Raw genomic sequence first — 17,476 nt, 5'->3', positions numbered from 1 at the left:
TCTGATACACATACCCTCTGACTGCTGTAGGCTGGGGTAGACTTCTGTTTCCTTTGTGGACATCAGTACAGTAGTGCAATGATAGTTTCATTTTAGTTTCAAAGGAAAAGTCTTCTGTACTTGATGCTTAGAACACAGTGAAATTTATAGTTCGATGTTTAAATATTAAACACGTAAAAATAAACAACATTTTGGTTTATCTAGAATAGATAAAAATATTTTTGATTGCTGAAAGAAGATTGCCTGTAACATTAGGCAATTTTTCTCTCTGAAGAGTAATTTAAAGCAAAAAACCTGAAGCATTCCCTTTGAAAAGTGTTGAATGAAACAATTGCATTTTCCATCTCTCCTTTTCATTTCTTCCAGCAGAAATAATTTGTGAATGTAAGTCTAAGTTCATAATTAGTTAATAACTACTATTTTAAACTTTGTTCTCTGTCTATTCCAGTGATCTTAGGGTTATGAATTTACTTGCATGTACCTGGAAGTATAAGTCCACAGGTACAACATACTGGCATCTTTCTGCTACTGATTCCAGAAGGAATCCTTGTTTCTGTATGTATGTTTTTGTGGATCACAAACAAGCCATGTAGATTTTTGCATTTGTTGCTAGCTCATTTTCTTGGAAGTGTCACAGTAGCTGCTGCCTGCCTTATTTGGGCAGGAATACGGTGTTTTTGCTGGACTAGGAAAGGAGGTGGGTAGGAGTTGTCCCTAGCTGTATGAAGGGGAAGAAGAGGAAAGACAGGCAAGATAGGTACATGCATACATTAGGGATGCCTCCACTGGTTTGGTTTGGTTTGGTTTGGTTTGGTTTGTTTTTTTGGGGAGGGAGGAGAGGGCTCTGAGATCATCCTTGCTGCACACAGAAATGTCTGTGAAGTGTCCTTCACAACTGGAAAGTATGCCGAAGGCTGTATGCCAGGATCATGGCAAGAAGACACATAACATATTTTCTGGTTTGGCTCCAGGTGTATATTTCAGAGCTCAAAGTCTCTCTGGAGACAGGTCTACTGTGTGATGCCTTAGGCATATTAACGCATTACCCAAGATGGTTTTGTTAGTGTTATTTACTATTTAATGGTACTGTGTTTTTTAGAGATGGTCTGAAAAGTCAGGTTTTGGAACCTGTCCTGGTTTCAGTTAGAACAGAATTAATTTTCTTCCTAGTAGCTGGTGGAATGCTGTGTTTTGGCTTAGGATGAGAAGAGTGCTGATAACACCCCGATGTTTTAATTGTTGCAGAGCAGTGCTTATACCAAGCCAAGGACATCTCAGCCTTTCGCTCTGTCCTGCCAACAGGCAGGCTGGGGGTGCAGTAAGAGCTGGGAGGGGACAGACCCAGGACAGGTGACCCAAACTAGCCAAAGGGGTATTCCATACCATCTGACGTCATGCTAAACAATATATAGGAGTGGCTAGCCGGGGGGAGGGGGCCGGACTGCTCGGGGTTAGGCTGGGCATCGGTCAGTGGGTGGTGAGCAATTGCATTGTGCATCACTTGTTTGTACATATTATTATTACTTTCCTATTATCACCATTGTATCGTTATTATTATTATTGTCATTATTATTTTATTATTATTATTTTCCTGTCTTATTAAACTGTCTTTACGGGCTTCAATTTCCATTTCTCTCCCCCGTCCCAGAGAGGGAGGGGGGAGGGTGAGCGAACGGCTGAGTGGTATTTAGCTGCCGGCCAGGTTAAACCACGACAGAACCTGATGAGAATTATGCAAACATTCATGTTGCAGGTTGAATTAAAGTCCATATTTTACAGAAACGTTCTTATACGTCTTATAGAAAAGCCTTTCTTTTGACATGTTAGGTTCCCAATGAAACCCTGAAAAACAATTTAGGTCTAAGAAATGGAGCCACTTCTTCTAGTAATACCAAGAGTTTAATCCATTACTATTATTGTTACTATTTAAATGTTTATACTTTCTGTGCCACCATTATGTACAAAAAATCCCTCTAAGTGATAAGATGTCCTTTGTGCCACTGATAAATGTGAGATTTCTGCATATACATGTATATGTAGCTGTAGAAAAACTTGCGAGGAAGAAGAGGAGAACTCTCTCTAAATTAGTCAAATGGAGGCAGAAAAGTGACAGGCCCATTGTGTGCACACACTCATCTGGATACCCATACAGCACTGAAAAAGTGGACTGAGAACACAGAGATGGGAAACTAATTTTAAGAGGCTTATCTTCTCTTTTTGTCTTTCTAACTAAGCTGCAAATAAAGCAAGATACCATACATAATTTGTCTTGGAAGAATACATTTATTTATTTATTTTAATGACTTTTTCTTCATTTTGTTGAGTGTTTTGAAAGTTATTTTAAGTATGGTTGTGCTGTCCATTATCAAAGAAAACAAATATGCTGGGGATGGAGTGTTTCTGGGACAAAATCTTCCTCTGTTTCAGTGAAGAGATGGTTGCTGTTAAGTCCTATCCATGGTTTACAATGCTGAGAGAAGTAGATAAGAGATAAAAAGCTGTTAACCATGGTCTGTAGCAGGAGTTTTGACAAAATGTGAAATATTGTATGAGTTGTCCTGCATCCCTGTTGAAGTCCCAATGAATGCTGAAACCCCCAATAAAAGCTGAAAACTCTTGTGTGGCAGCACAAGAAGGGTGCATAAACTTCAGAAGAATTTAAGCGTAACTCACATTTAAAGAATGTGAGACTATTTCACTCTCTGAGTCTAGTTTTAAACTGGAGGAAACCTACATACAGGGTAGGATGCAGAGTTGATACTAATCATGGAGTTTGTTATAGGCAGGTAAGAGATCATGTTGGGATTTCTTTTTCAGGAAATTTTATGTACATTGACTGACTTGTTTTTAACTAATTATAACAAAGTATGTTGACATTCTGCAAGAATATTTCACCATAGAAATAATAACCATTTCTTTTTAACAGTTGAGAGAAGAAGAAGGTATAATATTAATTACCGAATCAAGGAGCTTGGCACACTCATCCCCAAGTCTAATGATCCGTGAGTTCAACAATCTTTCCTATAATAATGTTTATAGTTTAAATACAGGAAAAAAAGATAGTTGCATGTAATGGCCACAGGACTGACTGATAGGATACAGAATCTTCCATGCCAGGCCACTAGCTTGGATCAGGCTGTTAAGTAACAAACTTTTGACAGATTTTTGGTGTCTGTTGGGAAAAGGATAATTAAATGAAAACAATTACAGGGTGTTAAAGGCAGAGATCCACACACACAGGGTGAGTGTGTGGGGAAGAAGATAAACCAAAGACACCACAAGTATGCGTGGTGTCTCTGGAGAAGAAAGGAATATTTTCAGCCCTTGTCATGGGCCCTCTAGTGGGATAAAAAAAATTGTGTGTCACTGTCTGCATTTTGGCTATCAAAAATAAATAAATAAATAAAATCATGTTAAAAGATTGTAGACTGAGCGTTTTTCAGAAGTCCTCCACACACTGCAGGGAAAAAATAGTCTTGAAATGCACAGATAAAAATAATAATTGCTATAATTGCTACAATAATTAAATTTCATACTAATGAGTATACTTATATTAACAAAAAACGCACATTGCTTATACTATATCTGCCTTCCCTTAGAGCTTGTATTTATCATCAATATGAAAAAAAAAAAAAGCCACCTCAATAGAAAAAAAACTACTGTAGGATTAGCAATAATGATTCAGTGATATATTAGGACGTTAGCCTTAGAGTTTTCATGTTACGCAGGGAAGCCTTAAGACCATGTTTGTATCTTGCATAAAATTGGTTATACAGATGTTGTCTTCATCATTTGCATTTCATTGTAGACCTGCAGGATGCTTCAAATGAAAATGTCTATCAATATTTTAGCTTTTTTTTTTTTTTCCTCAGAATCAAGAAAAAATGTATTATATTTAAGATTTCTGTAACATTAGAAAGCTCTGTGAGACTTAGATATGCATAAGGTTGGCATAATAAGCCACTTGGAGTGAAATCACCAGAGAGAAAGTTAACATGTCACAACCATTTTAGAGTATTCACAAAGTCTGCTCCACCTACAGCATCCATCCAAGCGAGATAAAAGGGCATGTTCTTGTTATTTAAATACATTTGGGTATTACTTCTGAGTTAAAGTAAGAAGTGTTTTAAGTGCCTAAATAAAGTTTTGGCTACATGTGATCCCCTACAAACACACACTCATAAAGAGTTTTAATTTTGCTGGCATATCTTTCAGTATTCAAGACCATTTGGGCAAATAATTGAGAGATTTCTCAGAAAAACAGTGGATGGCACTGTTGGTTTGCAGGTATAAAGCTATAATGGAAGCAAGCTATACTGCAATTAGAAATGGGCATGAGGTACAAATTCCAGTTGTGATTTTGATTGCCTACAGAGGTGTTTCAGTTACATGTTTTGGTCTGGATTCCGCTTTAGCTTATAAACTTATTCAAATTGTTAATACTTAGATCAATCACCTAAGCTCTGCTTAAAATGAATGCTCTGGACCTGCAATTTTGCTCCAGGAAGTGGATGATGGATTTTACTCATAGGTTTTAATGATGATGCCTTGAAAAATATTTCAGGAAAAAATCCTGAAGACATCACGTTTTCTTGTTTTAGTCTCCAAACCCATGATTGAGTTCAACAGTGTGACATCCCCAAAGCAGTACATATTTACAAAAGCAAAAAGTCCATCCTGAGGTCTGAGAATTGTTGTTTTTAAAAGGCTAGTAATCAGTACTACTTTTGAAAATGTTTCTATATAAAAGCTTTCAGGTTGATCTTCGGAAAAAAAAAAAAAAAGAGGCATCAAAAGGTGCTGGACATATTGAAAACTTAGGTTATAACATAACTTAATGAATAATAAATTCTTTACTGAGAAGGTGGTGAGGCTCTGGCACAGGTTGTCCAGAGAAGCTGGGGGTGCCCCATCCCTGGAAGTGCTCTAGGCCAGGCTGGATGGGGTTTGGGGTAAACGTCCCACGGCAGGGGGCATGGAACTAGATGATCTTTAAGGTCCCTTCCAACCCAAACCAGTCTACGATTCTATGATTAACTTTGCTGTAGCTTAGTGGCCAGTTAAATTCATCCAAAGAATTGTGAATTATTTTTTAATATATATTTGCAAGTTGAAATAATTCAATTTGACCACACTGTTCTGTTGGCTGGGCAGATCAAAATTTTTATTTTTCTGATATCATCATGTGTTGCCAAATTATAACTCAGAGTCCTTAGCCTCTCTTTCTGTTCTTGCTTTTTCCTTCATAACACCTTACTGTGCCCCCAGTTTGCCCTGTTCTTTCAAAGAAAGAGTTGTATCAGCTCTTACAATATTTTATCTGTAGCATTTTATCACACATAGCATTTTCACCTCATATATTGATTTTAAAAGATTCTTCTTATGGTAGGAACTTAGATGTAAAAGGAGAAACCTTACTGTTGCTTGGACAGTGAAACAAGTCAGCCTTTGCATTGAAAAGTAAATACTGTTATAACGAAGTCACTGTGATTAACATGCCTGCCCCAAACGGCTTGTTTCAAGAAGATTACATTCAGGATTAGAAAATGACATTGTTAATGCTATTTGGAAACCTTTTATGATTTATGCTTCTTAGAAGTTTGTTTTTATTTATTTATTCTGTTTCACTTTTGTTTTGTTAGATGGTGAGCTTGTTTGGCTCCTGCAGAGGCTCTGCAGAAACTTTCTTTTGAATAGCTTAAGCCCTTACCCTCTTTATTTATTTATTTATTTATTAAATAATTTAGTGACAAAAATGTGGATTATGTTACTTAAATGAATGGGTATTTATCAATTCACTTCGTCAGCATTAGAAAATGAAGATAAGTTGCAAAAAGCTTTGCCTTTGTTTAATTTTCAGTGCTTAAATATCCAAGTAATAGATGTATCAGAAATGTAAAACACATAGAATAATTCAAAGATAGAGTAAAAAAGACCAACATTTACAGTCATATTTTGCTGCAAAAAAAATCAGAATATACATCCTTTAAATATATATACTTTTCTGTTCTTGGTTCCTTTGTGTTTGGCCTTTCAAAATCCGGTGGTTAACAGGAATTCATATTGTAATAGAGGCTGGGAATGACAACTCAAGAATTGTTTTATGGTAGCTAGACTGAAATTATCAGAAATATGAAGAAAATCATCTTTCATTTATGAATTCTAGTCATTTTATCAAATTGAAGTGCTAAAAGAACCACTGAGGATTTGGGCAGAGCTAGTGAATTGCTCTCACTCACTCTCTGCTCTCTGCATCTGTCTTTACCTGATGTTCTGTCTGTTGTCTATGGGCAGACCCTCTAATGGAGAGCATGACCATGTTTCTTGTAAAGGAAAAAATTGTATACACTTACACTATTATAAAATGGCCAGGAGAATACACTTGGTAATTGTACAGGTCATCAAAACAGGTACAAAGTCCTTCAAAGGATTTCTTTGAACAAACAGTCTAAAGCTAATTTCTCAGAAATAGTGAAAAAAAATGGCCAGCAAACATAGTTTCAACTTCACAAATGCATTTGTTATTATTGACTGCTCTGCAACTGGCAAACTCTGTGACTACTACCTGTTCCCAAACTCTGCTTTCATTAATTAGTTTTAATCTTAGATAATCAGATGCTCATGCCCCTCCTGCAGGAGCCCTACAACTTGTGCAAACTAGTGAAGCTCCTTTGACTTCAACAAAGATACCTTACTGGAAGCAAGCTGGTGTACAGCCTCATGGCTATGTTTCTTTTCTCCTAAATGAGGAACACTCCTAGATGAGAATTTCACTAAATTCCTGGGCTCATGAGATTTGTAGAGAGATTTAGTTGGTAAACTTAGGAGGAACTAGGGTTCACACAATATGTTTTTTTTTACTTATTTGCTAGTTTTCCATGCAAATTATATTAAGAGTAGCAGATCTCTGTTAATTAAGCCAGGTAATATGTGTGTAGACTGCTTAAAATTTCAAATTATTGTACCACATGTGCCAACACACAAAGACACAATCCTCCTTTGCAGAGGTCATTGCTGATGCCCAGACATGCAAAACTTACTGCTCTCAACTGACTTGTTTTACAAGTGGATTTTCCCATCTGTCTCAGTATTTACAGGACAGAGTCTAACATATGTACAATAAAACGGAAGATTAAAAAAAAAAAAAAAAAAAAAAAAGAGAGGAGTTTAATAACCAGTGTCTCCAAAGACTAGTTGATCTATATCTGTATTGGTAGTTATAAATGCAACTGTTTTACCTATTTTTATAAAGTACTTTCCAATTAAATGACTGGAATATACTAGTGACTGCTCACTTTTTACAGGTTCTCAGATGAACTCGTAGGTATTGTCATTATAAACTCTACCTCTGTTAGATATTAAGCAGGAACAGTGCATGTCCCTAAAAACAATAAACAATCTCATACTACCCCTTTTATCACTTTTCATACACCTTTATCTGCAGCCAACTTTGAATTCAGTATTTTCAGGGAAAAACAAACAAAACAAAACAAATCAAAACAACAACCAAACACAGAAAACTAATAACTATTCTGAGAATTTTCCAAATTATTTTTATGTACTTGCCTTTCTTGGATTGAATCTGTTTTTCAAAAAAAAAAAATTTTTTTTTTTTTTCTTCCCATCATAAATGAATTTGCTTGCCTGCCTGCTAAACAGGGCTAGACACATTACAGTCACTTGCTAGGCAGTTCCCACTGTTTCTGTTCATTCTCTCTAGTTACATTGCTGCTCTTCCAGCCCTATACACATCCTCTGTAGAGCCTCTGTTTCTCCAAAGTGCAGTCTTGTCACTGCTGTATGGCTAGTCTGCCAGGCTAGAAAGGATGGAGAGTTTCTGTGATGCAGAACCAGTATTTCTTTTGCTCCTGGTATAAATAATGAGATACAGAGTGAAATATGAATTGACTTCTAAGGTTGCCAGACAATCCTTTGCTGTGTTGCTTCCAGACATTGGAAGATGTTGCTTGACTATCCCTCAGTTAATAAGATATCAGTGAGTATATGCATAAAGAGAAGTAGGATACATGTGTACACACATGCCCACACACTTAAATAACAGATATAACAGACGCATAAATAGTAATCAGGAAGAATTCTGTTCCTGCATCAGATATGTTCTTGCATGCTGGGCAGCAGATGTATTGTACATCACAGTTCATTAAGCACAGACCTTCAATGGTTTAATGGAAATGGCTCAAAATCTGTTAAGTGATAACAGCAACCACAGCATTTTCATCTGAGATCTCCATGATAGTTTTGCCTCTTAAATTTGTAGATATTACTACCAAAGGTATCTATAAATATATATTTCATCCAAGTTGATCAAATCCATCTCTCTGGCAATTTGAATCCAGGAATTAGCTCTTCAGTTATGACTTTTATTATGTGAAAATTTATAATAACCATATATAAATGAAGATTCAAAGTATCAAGGCAACACGAACTAAAAGTAAGCAATTTCACAAATGTTGCCAGTTATGTGCAATATGAATGAATTATAATAAAAACATTTCAAATAAAGTCATAAACATATGGGTTATTCATAGGTCAATCAGAAAAATTGACTGAAAAACATTGTTGTCTGAATTTGATTTTGAATCCATAATGCTTTATAACTGATGTGAAATTGTGAGATCACTATTAAATGTTTGTTAAAGGTGTGATTTATGTATATTTTTCTGCTGCTGTTAGATGTCTTAAGAATTTCAATTTTGTCAGCTATAGCTTAGTAAGTAATTTTATACTACTATGTTTTCATGTTTAGATCATCAGTTCAAAATTGGCTTAGCTTGGTCTTAATTACATACTGGGAGGAATTGATCCCAGTGCCTAGTCAGATTTTGCTTCTCCAGAGTTTATACTATAAGTTTTTGTACTGTTGCATTTTTCAAAGTTGCTATGAATAGATGACAGTGGAGATTTTCATCTTGAAAAGTTGTTTTCCTCCTATCTTTAACTCTTCCTATTTATTCAGAAGTTCTTTGGTGTAGAGAGACAGGCACTTTCCAGCCTTTCAAACTACACAACAAGTCAGGCTTAAATAGAGAGGTATTTAAGAAGTCATCATTTTACCTAACTTTCCAGAGAGGTCTGAAAACAAACACAAAAAACCCACCAAGATTATAATGGGGTGATGGTATTCAAACGTTTGTTCAGAAACATAAGCATCAGATGTACCAAAACCTTCCATAACCTTTGCAGTTTGAACATAGACATCCCACATATGAGGAGAAAGTCCACTCGCAGGAGGAAGGCCACAGGATGCTGTCAGGAAACATGTTCTGCTCTCCCATAGGCATGAAGGACAGCAAAAAGAAGGAGGGCAGAAGGACTGTCAAGGCTCAGCTCTTACAAGGAACACAGGCTTTTCTGTTGGCTCCTGCTCCCACCTCTGCCTAATTTTCCATCCAGAGATAGTCTAAATGAAAATGCATACCCACTTCAGAGAGCAGTCTGTGAGGTTTTGGCTTTGAAGACAGCCTGGCATGAGGCAATAACCATTTTCTCTCTGACCTCCCCAGTTTCTAAACCCCAAATTTGTGTATTCCTGGCCCACATAGCTGAGAGGAGTTTGCTGGAGGCCCATGGTTTGTCTGCTGCCTGGAGAGGAAGGAGATGTGAATTCCATCCTTCTCTGACCATAAGGCTAGTTCTCCCAAATCCCTAGCAAATGATCTAAATTCTAGGGCATGGTTAAACACTGTGATGCTCTATCACAAATCGTTTTAATTACTTTCCTGAGCATCTTTAAAGCTATGAGCTCCATAAGCATTTATCATTCAACTGGATCCCCAGATCCTGTACCTGCCTAGCATTTGCCCTATACATTCAGGAGAAAGACAACAGTCTTGGTGGAGATCAATGCTGCTTACCTTTGGGATAAGAGTGCAAGGTTCCTTAGGTATTTACTCTAGGAAACTGAATGTAAAACATCAACACTTCTAAAAGAAACAAATCCACTCCAGATCACATGCATGTGAGTAGAGTCAGGGCTCCTTAACTAAAGCAAACAAGAAATAATGGAAAGTGGTAATAGATGAGAGTATAATACATATCTATTTTTTTACTCTATAAATGCCAGGGTATAAGTATATGCACTTGGGACAGATGCACTTGGGACAGATACTTAACAACAACACACTAATTTGGTTATTTCTCACTCCCAACCTCAGATTCTTACTGGTTTAAACAAGTTTTTCCCTCTTGGGCTTGGTTTATAAGACCAGAATGGCTGTCTGTCTTCTGCTCAGTTTAAGCCATCTTGCAGTGAAGTGGGTAATTTGGATAAACTCTTCTATATGAATATTAATGCATCACTGCCCATCCCTGTATTACACAATACCAAATTTTATCAGAAATTCAACATTTTCAAGAGAAAATTATTCCTGTTCCAAGGCCTCTAAGACCTTGCATAAAGGAGTATATGGAAAGTTAACAAATGGATGTATGAAAGTCCTTGAACTCATGCTAAGTTTGAACAAGTGTATTGTTAAAAAGACTGCTTGTAAGCTGGTAGCTAAACCATGAATTCCTGAATGAGGGAAGGGTTTAATCTTATTTTTGGGGGGCAAGAGTTTTACTTTAAATTCATGTCTCTATGTATCTGTGGACTTCAACCTGGTTTATATTGTTTCAAGCTTGTTGAATAGGCTTAAGCAAGAATTTTTGTCATACCATTTTGGTTACCAAACCATGATTTGTCTGTCGTCAGTGATGAGTGGCATTCAACATAGACCATTTTTTCCTCAACAAGCATAAAAGCAACCTCATTAGTAAGTCAGGTAAAAGGAGTAGTATATTTGAAATGATCTTTAAAAATTTAGTCTTAAGTCCTCAGTAATGTATATTTCCTAGTTCATTAATGCAGAACTACTGCACATAGATTTTAATCTTAGAGTTAATAATAAAAGCAATTTTCACTAAAAATATAAAAACTGTAATGGTAGAATCATGATATTGCATTTAGCTCTCCCACAAAAAGTCACTTTATTACTTTCTTTTGACACTTATTTTCATTCTGGGATTAATTTTACTATATAAGGGCTTCTTAACTATTCTATTAAAATTTCCATTCAGAAGCAATAATATCTAAGAGTGAATAATAGTCATGTAAATCATTATTTCATATTAATGTAAAAGATTTTGTAAGTTCTTATGAATTCTGCTGACATGCACAATTGTGAAAAGGTTATCTCTACATTCTGCAGTGATATGCGCTGGAACAAAGGAACTATTTTAAAAGCATCAGTGGAGTACATCAAGTGGCTACAAAAAGAACAACAGAGAGCCAGAGAATTAGAACACAGACAGAAGAAATTAGAGCACGCTAACAGAAGACTTTTGCTTCGAATTCAGGTTTGTATGAGTGTGTTGCCATGAACTACAAAGCTTCCTCAGTACTTATCCCTCATCAAATTCTATTAATCTATATCATTTTTCCCAAATGTCACTACTAAAAATGTTTTTCCCTGTTTATTGCTGTGTATATTGGGGATGAGATATTTATTTTTTCAGATTTCTAGGAAATTCCTTTCCTAATTAAACTTTACATAAAGGAATACGGTGAAAATTAATAAAGTATCTATACCAATGGTTAACTTATGTATATATTATAGCCTGAGAAGGACAAAACAGGAAGGTACATTTCTCCTGCCAGAAATCAATACTGAACACAAAATTTCTTTCTGTGTTTTCATTTCCCTTTGTAACCATTTCAAACTTTGCAATGTTCCCTGCTGCTTAATGACAGCAGTGGAATTAAAAAGAAAACTATCTGCGGAAGTACATGGCAAATTTTCCTAGATTAACAATTTTGTATTTTAACATAGTCTCACAACTAGACAAGAGGTATAACTAATATGCAGGTATGATCTGAATGCTTGTTGCAATAGTTCTGAAGACATTAATTATCTTCGAAAATCATTATCTAATTTTTATTTTTGTTTTTTAAACATTAGGAACTAGAGATTCAGGCACGTGCTCATGGCCTTCCAGTCATATCTTCACTCAGTGCTGTAGATTTAGCTGCGCAGGTCATCAAGCAACAGTCATATCCAGAGGAGAGCTCTGTAGACTACTCTCAACAAATGCCTTTGGCACATGGACAAAATTCTGATGTTTGTGATGGATCTACAGCCTTTTCTGATCCACTTTCACACTTTACCGATTTGTCCTTCAGTGCGGCTTTAAAAGAAGAGCAACGACTAGAGGAAATTTTACTGGATGACACTGTATCACCATTTGGAGCAGACCCACTCTTGTCTTCCACATCCCCAGCTGCATCAAAAGAGAGCAGCAGGAGAAGCAGCTTTAGCACAGACGATGGAGATGATTTATAAAAGCAGAAAGGGCCTCACACTTCTTTAAACCGCTTTCTAAAAGACTTAGCTGAGCGTAAGCATGGTGTTTGTGCTTGTTTCAAATACAAATATGGAGAACCACTGTGAAGATAACAGGTAAAAGTTTAAATCAGTCCTTACTTCACAGGAAAATAAGAAGGACATGAACTCATATCACTTTGCCCCAAATTCACACCATCTATTCACAGCTGACATTTGCACAAATCTTTCTTCACTGGAAATGTTTTGATAATTGTTCCATGACTTTTTACAGCACTATGAATATGGTTACGACAAAAGGAATATACATGTTACAAAAATGTATTCAGACTCTCTTCGATCTATACTTACATTTATCTGTTATAAAAATGAATTAGTCATTTGTTATTTTTTTCATAACTAAAATGAGAATTTTGTATTAAAAATTCTACAAAGCATGAGAAACAATAGGGAAATATTTAAACTGGGAACCGTAGAAATGTTACAGGTTCTAAAAACTGAAAAAACATGGTAACGCAAGTGAAGTAAACATGAATTCAAAACCGCATAACTTGTTTTTAAAATGAGAAAATCCATTAAGTTTTTCATGCAATCCTGTTTATATATATATATATATATAATTTCATTTGTAGAAAAAGATCATACTTTTAATATATATTTTAATGATACAGATGAAAATTGGAAACTAACGTAATGACAGAGACTCAAAGAAACTCAGAGAAAAAGGTATGACATTTCAGCAGAAAGTATTCAGAAAGACTGTATGGACGTACAAGACTGAACAAAGATAATTCATGTTAAAATTAGCACAATTTAAAACAAGCACTGCTGGTAACAGTGCTGCATCAGGTGTTTATTCCAAGAGTATTCAAACTGTGTCCTTCTTTCTGTGGAAGGGACCAGACTATTTACACATGCCAGTGTGCTTCTGGACAGTCCTTTCAGTGTCCCTGGACAGCACACTAAGGTTTTGCTAAAGGGACTCTATCTTATCCATACCCAAGCTTTGATCCTTTTGGAAATGGAGGAAGATGAACAGAGTCCCAGTAAACATATTGAAACAAGGAGAATTTAATTTCAAATTTGCAGAAAAGACAGGAAGACTTCAAACCAAATGGGATATTCAGAAGTGTTGACTTGATTTCCATAACTTGCATACTAGGAGTGGGCACTCACAACACGTGTTTTGATGACTCAATAAATGCATATCGTTTCTATACACAGTGAAATTCTGGAGGGTGATGTATGTTCCTGCAGTACATGAAGTGCAATCATTCTTACTGTAACATTAGTATGTGGGAAATAAACTGGCATAAGTTCTTCATAGCTCTTCCTCAACCAAAGCCAAAAGAACACACCTGGGAGTCCTCTAACAATTCCAAATATATTTCTAATGTATGTATTAAGTATTGGTGTCACTGAGCCCTGCTTCATTCTTCAGAAATGTCACATGATCAGGAACAGAGATGAAAATGGATTTCTATTTGTGTGAATGGTTTAAATGTATTTAAACATTATCCAAGAACAGAGCATTTGTTTCCTCCTAATGCCTACTGGTACCTGGGTCCTCCTAATAGTCCTCATGAGGTCTGTATTCATCCAGGGCCATAGCACATTCCTGACTGACCCTGTAATATCATAATAGTTTTTTTAATTGGAAAGTTAGCAGTGAAATAACAAATTACATCTAGATGTCTATGAAAGATGATGGAATATCCAACCTCATGAGAATATTTATGTTTTTAGGAACCTTGATGATTTCTGTGAGCCTATGCAAACTGCTTGGATATAAGTTGAGCAGAGCAGAATTGATATTTTTGTCATATATGTATGAGTTCCCAGATAGCCCAATACAAACCTAACCCTTCTTAGAGGCTCTGATATGCTTCCACTGTATGGTTAAAAATTAATCAAAACAACAAACTCATTTTTATTTATTTATTTTTAACATGGAGGAAAGGAATGGAAAAACAAATGAACAAAATTAACAAAAGGTAAAAACAAATAAACAAAAGTCAATTGAACATAGAGCTGATGAGCGTTTTAATTGGAGTGCTTCTATAGATTAGGCTCAATAGATCTCACTTTGTCATAGTTTTGCCAAAGACTAGCTAATATTGACATTCAAATACAGAATACGATGAATTGAAAGTAACATTTATTCCCACTTTATGTCTAGTGTAGGATATGTACTGTCCACATTAGCTGATGAAAGGAGGAGATACTTGGTTGACATCAAACACTATTTGTCCTTGTACTGCAGTTTCTACTACATTGGTTTTAAATACACCAGTGTGGATTGCTCATAATGGAGAAAAAGAAATTAAATATGAATGTATAACATGATTTTCCCATTGAACTTTTGCATTGGAGTTAGGCCACTCTTTTGAACTACATGTATATCGACTTTAAATAACATCCTGAGTTTCATCACTTTTATAAGCACTGTTCTAAAAAAAATTATAGTGCATCCATTAATTTTTTTTAAAGTTGATTTTCATTCTTCTGACAATTGCTTCAGTCTAAAGCACCAGATTTTTTTTATTTTTTTTTCTCTTCCTGCTTGAGAAATCTAACAGGAGATAGGAAATGCTCCTTTTGCAATATATTGTACTGCATCTATCATCAAGCATATTCAAGCTGTCTTCATTCACACATGACCCCCAATACCCCTATCCAAAACACTAAATGTATCTGTACCTGTGGGTTTGTATTATGGTGATGTTTCACTACCATTACTTGTTTTTTTTTATTAGTAAGAAGTCATCATAATTAGTGTTTTCACTAATAACAATAACCTGTATTACACATCACTGTTGAAATTAAATGGTGATACAGGGCACCAGAAATCATAAGCTAGGGCACCACATAGGTGGTGCTGAAGGTATTTAGAAGTTTCTGCTGGTATCTGTATCCCAGACTTTTTGGAATAAGTAGTTGGTCTCCCACCTCAATTTGGTGAGATTGCTGTGAAGCTGGGGGGGCTTTTGGAGCAGAGCAGAGCACAGTGCCTTCTGGCTTGGACAGAGGAAAGGGACTGCATGACTACAGGGACAAATCCTGACATCCTTCCTCAGGCAGAATTTCTTTCCTATGCAGGGGAGTTTTACTCAACTAAAATGTGGTGCATGTAAAACACAATTTGTGCTCTTTTCTATACAGATCTATCTAATGAAATCTCTCAAAAAAAGATGCATAATTTGTCTGTGGTTCTAGGTCTAGAAAAGAATTTAAAGATGTATAGAGTTTGACCTCAATCAGGGCACAGATGAGAATAACTGGCTATTTTTGTCAAAATGTATTAAATGAGGAATTCTTGCTTGTTTTCAGTAGCAGCTGTTCAAAGCTGGTGGACATGTTCTTACAGAATACACAAACCAGCAGACTGATAATTATACAAAAGGAAAGGGAGCTGAAATGTTAACATCCTGTTTAATTCATGAAATGGATATAGATACTATACTAAGAACAGAAATATAAATTATTTTTCACTGTGCATAGCACAGATAGTGTGAAAAGCTACAGTAAGTGCAAACAGTTTTAACAAACAGAATACAGTTGTTTTATATAGTAAAATAACTAAATATAATTCAGTCATTTAATCTTAATAAGAACACTGCTATTGTAATACCTTTTGACTTTAATAGGGCTGTATATATGAATGGAGGATGTAAAATTATTGTAATTTAAAATTATGTTAAGTCTCTTAGATAAGTAAAGGCATTTACATTACTATTATGAGACTGTAGAATATTTTTATAATAATTGCTATTTTTCATTGTTAACCATATAGTATCTTGTTTTCTAAGTCAATGTATGCAGACAGAATGTACTTTATTACACACTGTATATGCAGTCTTTTTGAAATTACATTTTATACATGCTGGTATTTTATGTTTCTTATATGAATACAATTAAAGGACTGAAATTAAAACATTTCTATATATGTCTCTTGTGAAACTTCACTATCCAGTCCCACAAAGAATGCCATCACAAGACAATATAATAACATCCGCTAAGAGCATCTGAGATACCTAACAGACAAAACACTTCACAACTGCTAAACATTTAGTCCATTATGATACATCATGATCCAGTAGCCTTCCATTAATAAAAATAATTGATACATTCTTTAATATGGTCTCCTGCCATCTGCTTATTCCTGCTGCTAAGGCTTTGATTTATGGAAAGTGTTTTCAGAATGTTGCAAAATTGCTAGGAGGCATGATGATATCAGTTAAATCACTAAGAAGCTCTACAAAAACCTTTTAATGTACTAGATGTTCCCCAGACAATTTAGGATAAACAGAATATTGTATTTTAAGATGTAAAACATTTTTTTAAAGCTGATAATTAGGTAGCATTTTGTCACTAAAAGATATTCTTGCTTAATAAATTAAGTAAGGATTTGGGTTGCATTTTGAATTCCTAATATAAAAAATGCTGCTTTCTTTAGAATATATTTGGTGCTTTCTGTTCATGACATGATGTAAAAATTGTTAAGTAGTGATATATATTTCAGCTATAGTTTTGTAATAGTTCATTTGTTTCACGTAAAATAGTGCTCATTGTTTGTGTATATCAGATAAACATTTTATTTGTACTAAAGATTCTCTCCAGACTCTTTATTTCATCAAATCATTAAGACATCCCTATCAGTATTAAAAGAGAACAATATTATAAATATTATTTAAAGTTCAGTGATTAGTCATGGAAGGATGCTTTGATTTTTTACTTATTGTGCACTTACGATTTGATCATAAAAGGTACTCGGTTCCTTTGTGAGGAACTGAGAGCCCTCGGTTCACTATGAAGAAAGTCAATGCCCAGCCTGTTGCAGAACCAGGTTCTTAATGAGTAAATAAACAGCATCAGAAAATAAAAGTTATGTCATAGCTTAGAAAAGCACTATATGATACATTGCTTGATTAAAAGTAATGATATTTGCAATTGAGAGGCAAACAGATTTGATGCCAGCATCAGTTGTGCTGACAACCAATGTGAGATTAGAGGAAAATGTATGAAGTTGTGATAATTATCAGACCAGAAGTCTAATTATAAAGGAAGCTATGGTAGTGAAGTATGATAAGGCTTATTGGTTAAATCACTGGTACCCATCAAGTTAAATATATATC

At 35.3% G+C, this 17,476-nt stretch overlaps 1 protein-coding gene across 9 annotated transcripts in view; it reads left to right on the top strand.

Moving 5' to 3' along the window:
• The window catches only part of TFEC (transcription factor EC), a 74,149-nt gene extending 57,272 nt beyond the window's left edge, over nt 1-16,877 (top strand). For all 9 annotated transcript variants that reach the window (XM_082757976.1, XM_082757978.1, XM_082757979.1 and 6 more), the window contains 3 exons: nt 2,927-3,002; nt 11,211-11,358; nt 11,961-16,877. In XM_082757976.1, the coding sequence (XP_082614102.1) occupies nt 2,927-3,002; nt 11,211-11,358; nt 11,961-12,341 (605 nt within the window). In that variant the 3' untranslated portion in view covers nt 12,342-16,877. The remainder of the gene's footprint in view (nt 1-2,926; nt 3,003-11,210; nt 11,359-11,960) is intronic.
• The last annotated feature ends 599 nt before the right edge of the window (nt 16,878-17,476 follow it).

Source organism: Aythya marila (assembly GCF_965140915.1).
Source record: "Aythya marila genome assembly, chromosome: 1".
Classification (NCBI taxonomy): domain Eukaryota; kingdom Metazoa; phylum Chordata; class Aves; order Anseriformes; family Anatidae; genus Aythya; species Aythya marila.
The sequence above is the reverse complement of the archived record's forward strand: the minus strand, read 5'-3'. Positions and strand labels throughout refer to the sequence as shown.